The sequence below is a fragment of the Talpa occidentalis genome, unplaced genomic scaffold (assembly GCF_014898055.3).
Source record: "Talpa occidentalis isolate TD23 unplaced genomic scaffold, MPIMG_talOcc4v2.1 talOcc4.14, whole genome shotgun sequence".
Taxonomy (NCBI): Eukaryota; Metazoa; Chordata; class Mammalia; order Eulipotyphla; family Talpidae; genus Talpa; species Talpa occidentalis.
Window position 1 is genome coordinate 87574225 of NW_023601433.1, and position 15961 is coordinate 87590185.

The 15961-nt window shown below is 42.2% G+C and overlaps 1 protein-coding gene across 3 annotated transcripts in view; it reads right to left on the reverse strand.

Annotated features, from left to right (window-relative positions):
• Positions 1 to 517: 517 nt before the first annotated feature.
• SBNO1 (strawberry notch homolog 1) overlaps positions 518 to 15961 on the reverse strand; it is a 56633-nt gene continuing 41189 nt past the window's right edge. For all 3 annotated transcript variants that reach the window (XM_037511279.2, XM_037511277.2, XM_037511276.2), the window contains exons 25-32: positions 12665 to 12739; positions 11892 to 12038; positions 11713 to 11807; positions 11530 to 11622; positions 6505 to 6642; positions 5811 to 5887; positions 3398 to 3591; positions 518 to 2006 (exon numbers count right to left, since the gene is read on the reverse strand). In XM_037511279.2, coding sequence (XP_037367176.1) covers positions 1864 to 2006; positions 3398 to 3591; positions 5811 to 5887; positions 6505 to 6642; positions 11530 to 11622; positions 11713 to 11807; positions 11892 to 12038; positions 12665 to 12739 — 962 coding nt within the window. In that variant the 3' untranslated portion in view covers positions 518 to 1863. The remainder of the gene's footprint in view (positions 2007 to 3397; positions 3592 to 5810; positions 5888 to 6504; positions 6643 to 11529; positions 11623 to 11712; positions 11808 to 11891; positions 12039 to 12664; positions 12740 to 15961) is intronic.

Here is a 15961-nt window from a genome sequence, read left to right on the forward strand (position 1 = left end):
AAGCGAGACAATTCTGCTCTTGGAACTGAACTGCCAGTTGGGTTTAGTGGCTCTACCAAGGGACACTGGGGACACTCACAGCCTGAGATAGAAGGGCTACACTGAGGACAAAAGTTGCATCCACTGGGCAAGGTATGTCAAAAAGCATAAAGTATTCTCAGTTTGATCTCTTAGGCATCAAGAATAAATACATCCAAAGAAAACGTATGGTAGACTTGACATAACCAAATTCAGGACAAAAGAAACACAAGAAGATGAAAATCTTAGCTTTTCACCACCGGACATACAGCTCACCTGATTCTGTGAAAAGTTACAGGCTAACAAAGGAAAACAATTCAACTTGAGAAACAGTCAAAAGTACTATAGTTTTGCCCCCTCCTCAACACCATCTCACTTTTGAGGGTTAGGTTTTAAGCCAGTACACGGGCACCGGGAATGCTGAACACGCAAGTTCGTAGAATCCCCTCACAGGCTACTTCTGAAGGTGGTGAGGGCCTAAACAAGAGTCCACTTCTTGTTAGAATAATAACTTTTTATTTGACATCTATAAGACTGTGGTATCTTGCAGCTTTGACTGGGTTTATACAATCTCAATTTTTCAATAGTGCAACCTGTGCAAGCAAAAAAAAAAAAAAGGAAAACCACGTAAAAGGGAAAAAAGGAAACAAAGACCAAGTGTCCCTCGCTGGATTTACAGGCATCACTTGTGGGCGAACCAGGCCTGACCCATGTGACAGAGAAGCGTCTATTCACATGTGTACATTACCACTGTTAACAACGCGAGATAAACTCTACAATGTCTGACAACACATTAAATAATATTCAAGTTACTGGGTAACGACAATGACGACAACAAAAAACAGCAAAAGCCTCAAGTGTTTCCTCCTTGTCTAATTTACAACTCAAGTACGGTTTTGCTTTTTTAATAAACAAAGCAAATTAAGAAATGAAGTAAAAAAAGACCGTTTGCAAAATGGACGCCAATTGTACTTACTAAAACTAACTTGAAGTTAAGGAAACTGTAATCTTAAGAGCAGGCTTGTAGCCGTTTTTGCAGCACACAGTAGGAATACTATTCATACATTAAAATTAACTTTAAGAGTTTTATCACAAAAAAAGTCTGTACTCATCACCTTGGCCGGAAACCTGGCAGGGAGAATGGGAGGTGGGAGAGGGGCCGGAAGCAACACCCAGGTATAAACACTATAAAATGTAATAACCAATGCTGTACATCTACAAACGTTTCTCCCCTTACGTGACTCCTGTGTTAATCTTGTTTACGCATGCTTTCAAAGACATGCACGGTCAGAACAAAAACTACAAAAGAATCTGAATGCATGATATGCAATCTTTCATTTCATGCTTTAATAAACCTATTGTACAGTAAGTTGGAAAAGGAAACCCATATATAGTCTCTATACTTATAGACTCAACACACATGCATCCGGGGATGACGCCACAGCAATGGCAGGGGTGGACTGCATTAACCCTGAGCACTGGATGACAGAAGAGTAAAGCCAGTTTGGGAAGTTCCAAGCAATTTTAAACCAATTGTGGTTTGAAGCCTTTAACAAACTCACAGACAGACTGACACACATACACGCACACACCCTTCCGCTCACCCAAAGTAAAGCGCGTGGGAAGTACCATGGGAAAGCAAAGGAAAGACATTGGCGCACCATCGGCACGGCGAACTTTCAGCTCTGCTGTCTATTCCACGTTTGTCCTCACTCCTCCAAAAATTAACTAGAGAGAGCACAACTGAAAGAAAAATTATAACTCTTTGGAAACTGTCCCTGATTTTTATGCAAATGAATGCTTCAACTGCATTTCCGATCCATTCATGTGGAGACCTGTCTGTCCTTAGGCGTTACTCAAGTTGGCGATGCTCTGAGGGTGGCGCTGCTGCCAGAGCTGCTTCTGCTGGACGGCGAGCTGCTGAGACTGATCTGAAGTTGACAAGAGATTGACAAGAGGAGACACACAATTTGCTGGAATGATCAAACCTGCAATTAGAAACAAAAATTTAGAAAACCTGTATCCAAGAAAGACCACACTGTATCTTACAGCTTCACAGCAAATTCCCAATGAAGCAAAATAGTAAATGCGATGGACAACACTCAAGGCAAAAACTCAATGAATACCTAACAGCCGAGATGGCCAGTCCCTTGTGAGTGACCCAGAGAAGCCTAAGTTTGCAGATGTGTGTATGTAATACATGTGTAGGAGAAACAGAAGTATAGCTCCTTTCTACCTACTGCCTTTGTTGCTCCACAAATGAAACACCATTTTCTTTTGGCATGTACTGATGTGCCACAGACTACAGAATAGTGGTTGCAATTTCAAACGCTTAACAGGCACTTCTCAGTGGCAATGTAGATGCTGGCACACTGGAGAGCACACTCCCTGGGGAAGGGAATCTGAACCCCCCGTGTGAGGCTGAGTGTTCCAGATGAGCTGCTATATGTGTTATTTTCTTAAAAAGAAGCTGGATTCAGGATTTTATAAAGAGAAATGCTAGATTTTTTAAATGTTTAATTCAAATAAAAACTCACCACCAAAAATATTTGAGGGTCAAAAATATGTTCATGGTGGTGCAAGGGTGTTAAGCACAGCACTGTGAAGCTATCCACAGCCTCTGCAGCACAAGTTCAATCCCTCAGCCAGCCAGGAAGCTGACCCACAGGGCACAGCAGACCTCTCCTGTCGTGCCCACTGCTCCCCTCAGCAGTATGTTTCAGTAGATCTGCCTGTCCTGCTCCCCACTCTCTCTGATGGATCCTCTCACTCCCCACACCTCTGGCCTGTACCACATTTCTTGTATGTATAAATAAATCTTAAAAAGAAAAAAGTTCATGGACAGACTTTTGCCCAAGGCTGCTAATCTACAGCCCACAGAAGAGGGAGGCTGCTGCAGATGAGAGCAAGACAAGCTACGAGCCACAGCACTGGCAGGAGAGGCTTTAGGGAAGCTTATCACTGAGTGAATGATGGGAACAGGCAGTATGGTTGGCCCCTGCTCCCCGCGTGACTCCAGTCCATCCTCTGTGCAGTGGCCAAGTCCCATAGTCCCCATCTGGCTCAAAAAAAGGGAAATGGTAGACTTCAGAGAATCCTGGGCAAAGGGCTAGCGAAACCTCACGTCAGGGAGCCTGCGTGAAGGGCAACAGCAAGGTGGGGAGAAGGGCAGCCAAGAGCAGCATCATCATACCAGAGCTCCGAGCAGAAGCAATGATGTCCAAAGGCTTAACTTCTGTTCAGCTCTGTAAGAGCAAGGTACGCTCTACCCCACTACTGGGACAGATGCTGCGACTTTAAGGTGTCAAAAGCAAAGTAAGGAAAAAAAGAACCAATGTTCCCCCCAAAGCTCAAACACCCCCTCCCCCAAGAAACTCACCTACAATCCGTTGTCCATCCTCTGTTCTTAGCCGAACTATCTGCATTTTCACGTTTGTGCCACTGACAGATGCTAGAACACCCTCAACTTTTGTCCAGACACTCAGTACCGAGCCACATAATACGTAATATGTGCGGCATCGAAGACCTATTTCACACACTAATCCCAAGCTTGCTTTTTTGCAATTGCCACGCCTAGCAAAAAGGGGGAAAGGGAAAAAGATATAAATACACACAAACAGGGCATTTATAAAAGGCTCACAATGCCCACCCAAATTTCAAATAGAAAACGAGATGACCATTCTTTCTGATGTGTTGGGTTATACTTTCCAATTTACGGTCATTACTGATTTTTAAAATTTGAATTACTTCCAGGGTCTGAATTTCTTGTTTAAAAAAAAAAAAAAAAGGCAGATACACTGGTTTTGATGCCTATTTAAGCATTTACTTTAAGACCTATCAGTTTATGGTATTGATGCTAGCTTATAAAATAATCCTGCCACTTATTTCTATACTACCCACCAACATTACTCTAAATTATGTAAGTGGGAGGGCCTCCCCTGGTGGTGCAGCGGTTGAGCGCTGGGCTGCGAAGCTGCCCGCAGCCTCTGCAGTGCCAGTTCAACCCCCAGCTGCCAGCGAGGGTCCCACATGGCGTGCAGACCTCTCCTGCCGCCCGCTGCTCCCCTCAGCAGTGTATTTTGTCAGTCTGTCTGTTCTGCTTCCCACTCTGGCTCTGGCGAATTCTCTCACCCTCCCACGCTTCTGACTGTACCCAGTGCTTGTATTAAAAAAAAAAAAAAAAAAAAAAAAAAAAAATCATGTAAGTGGGAAAGGCCTCTGCAAAGTGAAGCTGTACATAATTTTTTTTTTAAAGATTTATTTTTTATTTATGCATACAAGAACTGGGGTGTAAGTTAGAGGTGGGGGGGGGGTGAGAGGATTCACCACAGACAAGAGTGGGGAGCAGAATAGGCAAATCTATTGGAATACACTGCTGAGGGGAGCAGCGGGTGAGGTCTGTCACGCCATGTGGGCTAACTCTCTGGCTGGGGATTGAACTCATGCCTAAGTGACTGGCAATAGCTTGATAGCGCTGAGAGTTAACCCCTGCGCCACCAGTGAGGCCCTGTTTGTAAATTTTTAAAAACAGTGACAAGAGGAAAGTATTTTGTGCTTACAATTATTTTCACAGGTCAACAAATTAGTCTTTCTAGCATTAATTCAAGAGGAATTTAATACACATCACTAAGTTTACACATATAAGGCACTTACATTTACACATATAAGTTACTTTTCTTGTTGAGACTCAAAGAAATGTTTCAGAAAGAATGCTTAAAAATACCTTAAAAACTTCTTTCTAAACTAATTTCCAGGGGACCTAAGGGTTAGAGTTCAGCACTATCAGCACTGGGTCCTGGGTTTGATCTCTGGCCAGCTGGCCACATATGGTGCAACAGACCTTTCCTGTCTTGCCCGCAGCTCCCCTTAACAGTAGATCTGCCTCCCCACGCTGTCTTTGGTGGATCCTCTCAGCCCCCGCACCTCCGGCCTACACCCCAGTTCTTGTATGCATAAATAAAATCTTAAAAAAAATTAATTTGCAACAGCACCAATTTACTCTTACAATGGAAACAAAGTCACTCCTCATATTAAAGCAAAAGTGGGCCAGCTAATTAGTGGCTAATGGGCAAGACACCACTGGAGAGTGGAGATGTGCAGCGTATTAAAATGCCCTGGACAGGGACTCCCCTGGTGGCGCAGCGGTTGAGCGCTGGGCTGCGAAGCTGCCCTCAGCCTCTGTAGCGCCGGTTTGTTCCCTAGCCGCCAGCGAGGGTCCCACATGGCACGCAGACCTCTCCTGCCACGCCCGCTGCTCCCCTCAGCAGTGTACTTCGTCAGTCTGCCTGTTCTGCTCCTCGCTCTGGCGAGTTCTCTCACCCTCCTGCGCTTCTGACTGTACCCAGTATTGTATCAATCAATCAATCAATCTTAAAAAAAAAAAAAAAAAAAAAGCGCCCTGGACAAGCTCCTGAAATGAACATTGTAGCAGGTATTCCAGAATGACCTGCGATAACTCAGTAGCTTCCTAGCAGCTCCCGAGGCTTAAAAATAAAACTGACTTGGGACACCTGTAAAGCTTTATAAAAGGAAAAAATGAGGAAGGAAGGGCAGGAAAAACAGTAAGTCTTGACAATGGGAAGCCAGTTTGGGCTTCACCACCAGATAACAAAGGCAACAAAGAGCATGAGTGAAGAGCAGCGGGGCCTGCACACTGAGCCTTGTCCTCAGGTGTCTGCTAAACACTTGTGGTGGAGCAGACAGCACAGGACAGACAGCTAAAGACAAAAACGGGTTTAAATTAAACCTTGATTTCACTCAGAAACCACAGAGAGAAACAAGAAAATACTAACCAATAAGCATGAGTACAAGTATCTGCAGATGAATTATACTGCTCTAACCAGTGGGCCAAGGCATCGTCTGAGACAACCTGTGAGAATAAGACAAAAATTCCACTGAAACAGTATTGCCTACATGGCCTCTAAAGCCAACTGTTACCTACATAGAAAACCAGGCCCATGCCACGGTGGGCATTTGATGCCATTTATAAAGCTGCCAGAGGACTCCTCCAATGTAATGAATTTTTCAAATAGAAAGTTTAATCAGAATTGTTTCCAAGTAAAGACAGTTATATGACCAGCCATGATAATGAAATAGTAACTAATGGTATTGCTAGCAAAAATGCATTTTTAAGTAATTTTCTACTGCAAAATACACACATAGTACCCATAGCTGGTAGAAAGGAATTTCAGTATCACACATTCCTTTTATTTAAGAACTTCCCATTTTTGCAGTTAGCACTGGAAGTTTCCATTCTGACAACGTGAGCTGTTTTGAATAATCATTGTACATGTTCCCAAACTGAAAACATTGACCCTGGGAATATTAATGTAACAAAACTCTATTTTCAGTTTTTCTGAAAGACTTCCCAGTAACCAAACAGGACAAATTAATAAAAACAATTTTATATACAGGTACAACATTCTCCTAATTAGTTTCAATATGTTGCTATAAAACAAATTATATGATGTACAGATAAAAACATACCTTCTTATATTTCTTTTTTAGATCAGCATAAATTTCTAACTTGAGCTGTTTCCCAGTATTTGGTCTATAAACTAAAAAAAGCTTCTTTTTAGGGTTTACTTCTTTAACTAAGATGGCAGTTTTCTTGTTGTTCCTTATCTATGAAAGAAAAATAAATGAGAAAATACAAAGATTTGATACTGTGAACTTTAACATGCTTGCTTCACCATCAAATCCACCATCAAATACCAGCTGAAGATCATAGCGCCAACCAGAAATTAAAGAAGGCCTCGCCAAAATATTCTTTAGAAGATTATCTTGAATAAGATCAAAAGCACAAATGTCTAGAAGACAATTTTGCTTGTGGTCATGCCAAGCTCAAGCGGCCTCAGACAGGCTCAAGGGAGTAAGGAATCTCAACAGTGGGCATGACGTGTCTTCACACAGAAATTTATTCACATCTACTGTATATTTTAAGTCTTTCATAATAAAATGTCATTATAAAAACAAATTTTCTGGGGCTTCCCTGGTAGCCTAGAGGTTAATCTCATTGCTATCATTGCTGGTTGCAAATTCTTAACTAAACTGGCACTTCTCAGCACCACAGTGTAGACGCTGGCACACTGGAGAGCATACTCCCTGGGGAAGGGAACCTGAACCCCCCCAGTGTGAGGCTGAGTGTTCCAGATGAGCTGCTATGTATGTTATTTTCTTAAAAAGAAGCTGGAGGGCCTCCCCAGTGGAGCAGCAGGTTGAGCGCAGTGCTGTGAACCTGTCCGCAGCCTCTGCAGCGCCAGTTAAATTCCTGGCCGGCTAGGGAAATACATACCCACAGGGTGTGGCAGACCTCTTCTGTCTCTCCTACTGCTCCCCTCAGCAGTGTTCTCAGTCTGTCTGCCTGCTCTGTTCTGTTCCCTGCTGTCTCTGGTGAATCCTCTCACCCTCCCACGCCTCTGGCCTGTACCCCAGCTCTTGTATAAATAAAATCTTAAAAAAAAAAAAAAAAAAAAAAAAAAGCAAGCTGGCAATTCAGGATTTTATAAAGGGAACTGTCTGATCTTTTATTTTTATTTTTTTAAAGATTTATTTATTTATTTATACAAGCACTGGGTACAGTCAGAAGTGCGGGAGGGTGAGAGAATTCACCAGAGCCAGAGCAGGGAGCAGAACAGGCAGACGGACCGAAGTGCACTGCTGAGGGAAGCAGCGGGTGGCAGGAGGGGTCTGCGCGCCTTGTGGGACCCTCGCCAGCAGCAGGGGATTGAACCAGCACTATAGAGGCTGCGGGCAGCTTCTCAGTCCAGTGCTCAACTGCTGCACCATCAGGGGAGGCCCACTGCCTGATTTTTTAAACATTGCTTAATTCAAATAAAAACTCACCACCAAAAAATATTTGAGGGTCAAAAATATGTTCATGGAGGCTCCCTGGTGGCACAAAGGGGGTTAAGCACAGCACTGTGAAGCTATCCTCAGCCTCTGCAGCTTAAGTTGGATCCCTCAGCTGGCCAGGGAGCTGACCCACAGGGCATAGCAGACCTCTTCTTTCTCCCCTCTACTCCCCTCAGCAGTGTATTTCAGTAGATCCGCCTGTTCTGCTCCCCACTCTGTCTCTGGTGAATCCTCTCACCCCTGCACCTCTGGCCTACACTACAGTTTTTTATGGATAAATAAATAAATGTTTAAAAAAAAAGGACGACATTTTACTTTTCTCTTCATAGGTATTAAAGATTCTCTGTCTCTTGTTCAAATGATTTGAAACACTAACAATATACTTAAAGGACAGTAGTTTTAAAGCATGTAATAGCTGATCTGTCTTGATAATGTTGGGTCAATTCATCATATTTATATAATATTAAAGGACAATGCTACTACACCCTTCTACTCACAGGAAGCTGGGGTGAGTAATTTCATCAAAACCTACCAGTCCTGAATTTCTGGCAATGAATTCAAATGAAAATCAAATCCCCTATATGTGGATCAAACAAAATGCCATCTAAAGGAGAAGTCTGGATAAAATCTGGTGAGTGGTATCAACACCAGTGTTCTCATGATTATATACAATAATTTGTTGAAATGTTACCACTGGGAAAACCGGTGTTCAAGGAATTTACCTGTATTATCTGTAATAACTGCATGTGAATGTACATTTCAACAAAAACTTCAAAAATTCAAAGCCACCAAATAGAAGCTGTGATAGTCAAATGTGTTGTCAAATCTGGCCAGAGGTCCAGAAGAGAAAGAACACGCACGCATGCACGCACGCACACACAATGTACCTACATATGCACATCCATTCAGACAGAAAGTAGACCAGAGGTTGGCGTGGGCTGGGCTGCGGGAAGGAAGGCAGGTAATGCAATGGTTATAGCTTCTGTTTAATGGAAAGATTTTGGAAATAGTGATGATGGCTGCCAAACACTGTGAATATAATTAGTGCCACTGACAAGTACACTTAAAAATGGCTAAGATGGCAAATTTTATTATATATTTTAACACAACTTTAAAAACAATGAAATATAATAAAAATCTGAATCGTACACTTATACTGAATCATATATCTACACGGGCAAAATGTATAGCTTATAAAGGATACCTCTATAAAGCTGTTAAAAAATAAAGGAAATCAAAAGAAAATAACAATATTAAAAAAGAAGTAAAGACAATATATAGGTAAGAGTGGCCCTGGTAAAGGAAAAATCCAAAAATAGAGGAAAAATCCAAAAATCCGGAAATAGAGTATTTAAAACTTTGCAAATAAAACTCAATCAGAAAAATTTCTGAAACTTCACATTAATGAGTCTTTCATGACCCAGCAATTCCATTCCCAGGAAATCTACCCAAAAGACACAAAGACATTAATTTGAAAGGAAACCTTCACTTCTATGTTTATTGCAGCACTATTTACAATAGCTAATATATGAAAACAAACCAACTGCCCCAAAACACGAGTGGATCAAGAAGACGTAGTCTATATACAAATGGAATAATACTCAGTGATCAAAAAAAGATAAACTCATGTCATTTGCAGCAACATGGATGGAGCTGGAAAAGACTGTGTTCAGTGATGGAAATCACAAGGAAAAAGAAAAATACCAGGTGATATCAGTTCATGGGTGTGGGGGTGGTGGGAGAATTACGGGGACTACACCTGAGATGAGAAATCTAATACTGTATAAAAATGAACAGCAATGTAAGAGAAGTAGTTTAATCAAGTCAAAAAAAACACAAAAAAACAAACAAAAAAAAAACGAAAAAGAGCCTTTCACATAACAGATGTCCGATGCAGAGTGAGCCAAGCCAGTACAGAGCAGTGCTGCCCAGGTCTGTTGACTACAACCTGGGACAGCCAAAACAAAAACACCTAAGCATACAACTGCACTCTAGTAGAATCCTTTTAGCAAGCAGACAAAGAACTAAATGAAACAGTGAAATAAAATTAGAGCACCATCATGCCTTCCCAGTGGCACAGCGGTTGAGCGCTGGGTTGCGAAGCTGCCCACAGCTTCTGCAGCGCTGGTTCGATCCCCGGCTGCTCCCTGGCCACCGGAGGAGGGTCCCCATGGTGCGCAGATCTCTCCTGCCGCCCGCTGCTCCCCTCAGCAGTGTGCTTCGGTCCTTCTGCCTGCTCTGCTCCCCGCTCTGGCTCTGGTGAATTCTCTCACCCTCCCGCGCTTCTGACTGTACCCAGTGCTTGCATAAATAAATAAATCTTAAAAAAAAAAAAAAAATTAGAGCACCATCCAACTTAAAAATAACTCAAGTGGAAGCATATGTAAGGTGTTCAAGCAAAGAGAATGTGGAGGAGATGCCTTGTCTGGTAAAACCATCTTTCAAGTACAAAAGGGCACTAAGTCTCAGGCATGAAAGAGCTGAGGGAATCATGTTCCTATTGTAGCCCTTCTTGAGGAACCTACTACAGAATGAGCTTCAGCCAAAAAAATGACCACAAAGATAGTAACCTTAGGATTAGTGAGTGAGTGTTGAGTATTAAATGTAAATTACCTGTAAAAATGAAAATTATACAAGATTAAAGTAAGAGTATACTATATAATCACCATATTCTGATTTGCAACCTTTCTATTTTTATTATTTATTTTTTTGCATAGAACTGGGGTGCAGGCCAGAGGTGGGGATATGAGAGGATTCACCAGAGACAGAGTGGGGAGCAAAACAGGCAGATCTACTGAAATACACTGCTGAGGGAGCAGTGGGGAGACAGGAGAGGTCTGCTGCAGCATATATGGGTCAGCTCCCTGCCTGGGGATCAAACTCAGGCCGCAGCAGTGATGGTGCTGAGACAACTCCTAGGCCACCAAGGAGACTCAACTTTTCTTTTCTAAATGGAGAATGGGAGATGCAAGTCTAAGGCAAAAATCTATTTTTCAAACAAGCTATTTTCAGGAATATCATGGCAGAGGATTGATTATATACTATCATCCTGTATGCTCTGGGAAATAAGGATTATTAGTGTGAAGGAAGGAAGTTAAATATCAGAGAAAAGGAGAAATATAGCAAATGTAAAAATTCCATTAAAAAATAGCAATTAAAAACCTTCTACAGCCTTCTACAGGGCAATCAACATAGACTGGAAATAGTGTATCAAGTGTGACGTGAATAGCAGGTATGTCTATATGTATGTGTGGGTGCATGTATACATACACGCACCCTAGCTCTGTCCTGAGGCAAATACCAAAGGAAGGAATGTAGATAACTAATGTAGTTAACTAATAACTACATTAAGTGTTATGTAGTTATGAAAAGTGAATCTTTGAGAGAGAGAGCATTGTTAGGACTAAGGAAAGTCACTGTATTATGAAAAAGTGGCTCAATTTACTAAGAATATTTAGTAATTTAAAACCCGAAGCTAGTAACAGCCCTCTCCCTCAAAGTATATTACGTAACAGTGTATATAAACAGAGAAACTCACAATTCCAATGATCAGAACAGGAAAATCAACACATAATTGGAAAACTGGCAGAGAATCGCGAATGCTGGCAATGAAAGAGCATTCTCTGAGCAGCAGGTATTTTAGGAAATAAACCTTACTTGCAGTGACAAGTAAAAGCCATCATCTGGTCCTGTCAACTCAGCCCAAATCTTGGTAGCTTCCTCCCAGGACATTCCTCTCTCTACACTGATCTGTAGAAGACAAAAATAAAATTTAAATTAAACTCCCTTCTGTGAGTACCTGCCAACACGCGGCCTGAATGTCACCATCTACAAACTCACGGTATATAACTCCACGTGACCAGAGGTTGAGTATCCGGGAGTCAAAAACTTCTTGACATCACTTTTTCTCACTTTTTCATCTCCAGAACCAAGATCTTAAACAAGAAAAATCAACATGTCAAAAAGAACATTTTTTTACTAGGAATAAGCCATGATGGTTTAAAAATCTCCCCACTTACCCAAGATTCCCATGTCATATCTTCCGTTTTTTTTGGCATTTTGAACAACTGCAGTAAGTGTGTCTGCAAAATACTGAAATAACGCATTCTGTTGATGCACCTCCATGCCCAAAATTCTATTTAAGAATTTTCCTATGTTGTTATAATCTGCAATGACAAGATATACTTAAGATTTAATACATTCAAGTAGCAATTAAAAATGTATTCATCTAAATCTAGGTCAACACTCACTTTTTCTCCTCAAAAGTCTTCCCTCACAACTTGAGCATTTTCTCAGAACAGAGCTACGCTTTGACCATTTCAACCTCTAGCAATTAGCAAAACTATAGTATATGCTCAAACTATGTTTAAGTGAATTAAATCTCTGATCTTCAACTTCACGTACTTAAAGTATCAACACAATTTAACACAAGACTCTCTGCCAACAGAAAGTCTTAATTAATGCATAAAATTTTAAGTACTACAAGTAAACTTTGAATGTGCAATTGGAATGTTTCGGACATTTGGAAAATTACCAAAGTCTGAGTTTTACCAAACAGCTTAACAGCTAATCATATACATGAGTAACCTGGGTTAAGAACTGCCACCAGAATGACAGAGGTTTAATCTGTTTTGAATAGTTCCAAAAGGAAAAAACACCCAGAGACTGTGAGCACTCAGAAATGAGGGACCGAAGACTACCATTTGAAATTTCTCTTTGAGTTGACAAAAGCATAAACCATAAAATAGGCTTGATAGACACTGCAGATTATGCATATAAACAAGATCACTACCTTTATCGAGAGTGAGAATGCCTGAGCGATCTTCTACATTTATCAGGCCGACTCCTATCAGTCCTTGTCGAACATCTATGAGAAAATGAATTCATGAAAAAACTATTTATAACCCAAATGACTCAATGACTAATCAAACTAATCAAGTTTAGTATTAAGTCACAGTCTGTTCATCATCCATAGTTCCTATTAAATGAAACCCACACTTCTCCTCGCTAAGTCTTTAGGCACTCCAAAATCTTAGGTTACTCAAATCTCACACTGTATTTTATTATTGAAACACCTATTGCTGAAAAGCAATGTTTTACATTTGAGTTTTTGGGCTACATGGTCAAACAGTTATGAGCATGCAAGAGAGTACAAGCTGATTAAGTGTATATAAGCAAAGATAACCAGACTTCTTCCCCAAAAGACACCTATCAGTACTGACACAATGATGCAAAAAGCAACATATGTAACAGTCAACAGGAGCTGAACTTCATACAAAGAGAATGGCTGATGAAGCTTTAAAAAATACTGGTTCCCACAGCCCACCCTGGTGGCAAAGAGTTTAAGTTTCAGCACTATCTCTGCCACTGCCTAAGTTTCATGCCCTGCCAGGGAGCAGCAGACCTCTCCACATGGTGCAGCAGACCTCTCCTGTCTCCCCGCTGCTCCCCTTGGCTGCTCCCCGTGTGTATCAGTAGACTCGCCTGTTCTGCTCACCACTGTCCCTGATGAATCCTCTCACCCCCTACAACTCTAGCCTATACCCCAGTTCTTGTATACATAATAAAAAATCTTGAAAACAAATAAACCAATAACCACTAGAGTATCAATAAAGAATGACCAAAAAGCTGTTGCTGTAGGTACTTATACAACCATTAAAAAGTGAGTGCCGCAGGGTCTCCCTGGTGGCGCAGCGGTTGAGCGCTGGGTTGCAAAGCTGCCCGCAGGCTCTGCAGCGCCGATTCGATCCCCAGCTGCTCCCCGGCCACCAGAGGAGGAGGGTCCCACATGGCGCACAGACCTCTCCTGCCGCTGGCTGCTCCCCTCAGCAGTGTACTTCGGTCCTTCTGCCTGCTCTGCTCCCCGCTCTGGCTCTGGTGATTTCTCTCACCCTCCCGCGCTTCTGACTGTACCCAGTGCTTGTATGTATAAATAAAAAATTAAATAAATCTTAAAAAAAAAAAAAAGTATGTTCCTTTCTCTTAAAAAAAAAAAAAAAAGTGAGTGCTGCAGCTACCAACATGTACGGGATAGCATGACATGTAAAAGTACTCTGTAGGGAACATTAATGACCCAGAAAAGTTGTTTGGACAAACATGGAGAAAAGATATGGATGGCTGTCCCTGTTCTCAGTGTCGACTTTTGGGATGTCAACAGGTGAGACTAGAAGGTGGGGGTACAGGAAAAAGCATTGATTCTATTCCTTGTAAACTTTTTACAATGTTATTCAATGTGTACTTTTTATTTATTTATTCATTTATTTTAAAGATTTATTTTATTTATTTATGTATACAAGAGCTGGGGTGTAGGCCAGAGGTGAGGGGTAAGAGGATTCACGAGAGACAGAGTGGGGAGCAGAGCAAGTGGGTCTACTGAAATACACTGCTGAGGGGAGCAGTGGGCAAGACAAAAGAGGTCTGCTGCGCCATGTGGGTCAGCTCCTTGGCCAGTTGGCGTTTCAACTTGTGCTGTAGTGGCTGAGGATTGCTTCATAGTGCTGAGACTTAACTCCTTGCACCACTCGGGAGGTCCCCAATGTGTATTTTTTAAAAATTAGAAATTGGGGAGTTGTTCTAGACATCCCTTCCAACACTATAAACAAAAAAAGAGGGAGAGAAAGAACAAGGCCAGGCTTTATTGTTTCTATTTTTGCTTTGTTTTGTTAAATGCCTTCAGTGACCATAAGCACCCCTGCCACCTATGCCATTATAAACTGTTGGCAACACTAAATACTAGTTCACCTGCAAAGAACTTTCTAGAGGAAATGCTGTCAACAATGACAGTGCTTTACATATCTTACATTGATTTTATTATTTCCACAGGCTCCCAAACTAGATTACTTACATTTATAGGGTAAAATCTATTCTACAGACTTACAATAAAAGTCTAAGAATTTCTATACTGCTACCCAGAACTTCTGAATACAAACATGCCCAAACACACACAAAGGTAAAGAGACTATCCTATGACTCACACATACAAATCCCTCATCCAGTTTTAAAAAGTGTTAATTTTGATTTGCTTTCTCTATACCCCTGTCCCTACCACTGACCTCCACAGGTTTCTTACCTAGGTACTCTTACCTTTACAGTTACAATTTTTTTTTTTATAGAGGCATGTTTTATTTGTTTGTTTGTTTTTGTTTTTTATACATGCACTGGGTATAGTCAGAAGTGTGGGAGGGTGAGAGAATTCACCAGAGCCAGAGCGGGGAGCAGAGCAGGCAGAGGGACCGAAGTACACTGCTGAGGGGAGCAGCGGGCGGCAGGAGAGGTGTGCACACCATGTGGGACCCTCCTTCGGTGGCCCGGGAGCAGCCGGGGATCGAACCAGTGCTGCAGAGGCTGCGGGCAGCTTCGCAACCCAGCGCTCAACCGCTGCGCCACCGGGGAGGCCCACAATTTTTTTTTTTAAGATTTATTTATTTTATACAAGAACCAGGGTACAGGCCAGATGCATGGGAGGGTAAGAGGATTCACCAGAGACAGAGTGGGGAACAGAACAGGTAGACTGACGAAACACACTGCTGAGGGGAGTAGCGGGCGTGACAGGAGAGGTCTGCCATGCCATGTGGGATCCCCGCCAGCTGGCTGGGATCGAACCAGCGCTGCAGGCTGCGGACAGCTTCACAGCGCAGCACTCAACTGCCTGTACCACCAGCGAGGCCCAATTTTTTTTTTAAAGATTTATTTATTTATACAAGAACTGGGGTACAGGCCAGAGGCGGGGTGGTGGTGGTGAGAGGATTAATCAGAGACAGAGCAGGGAACAGAATAGGAAGACTGACGAAATACACCTCTGAGGGGAGCAGCGGACACGACAGGAGATGTCTGCAGTGCCATGTGGGACCCTCACCGGCCAGCAGGGATCGAACCGGCGCTGCAGAAGCCATGGACAGCTTTACAGCGTGGCGCTCAACCACCTCCGCCACCAGGGGAGGCCATAGTTACAATTTAAATGCCATTTGGCACAGGAATTTCAAGTTAATCGAACAAAACCTTTCTCTCTGTAAACATCTAATGAACCATGTCAGAAGCCGAACTGCTTTAATAGCACTATTGCACTTTGTGATAGGTCAGCACAGATGTA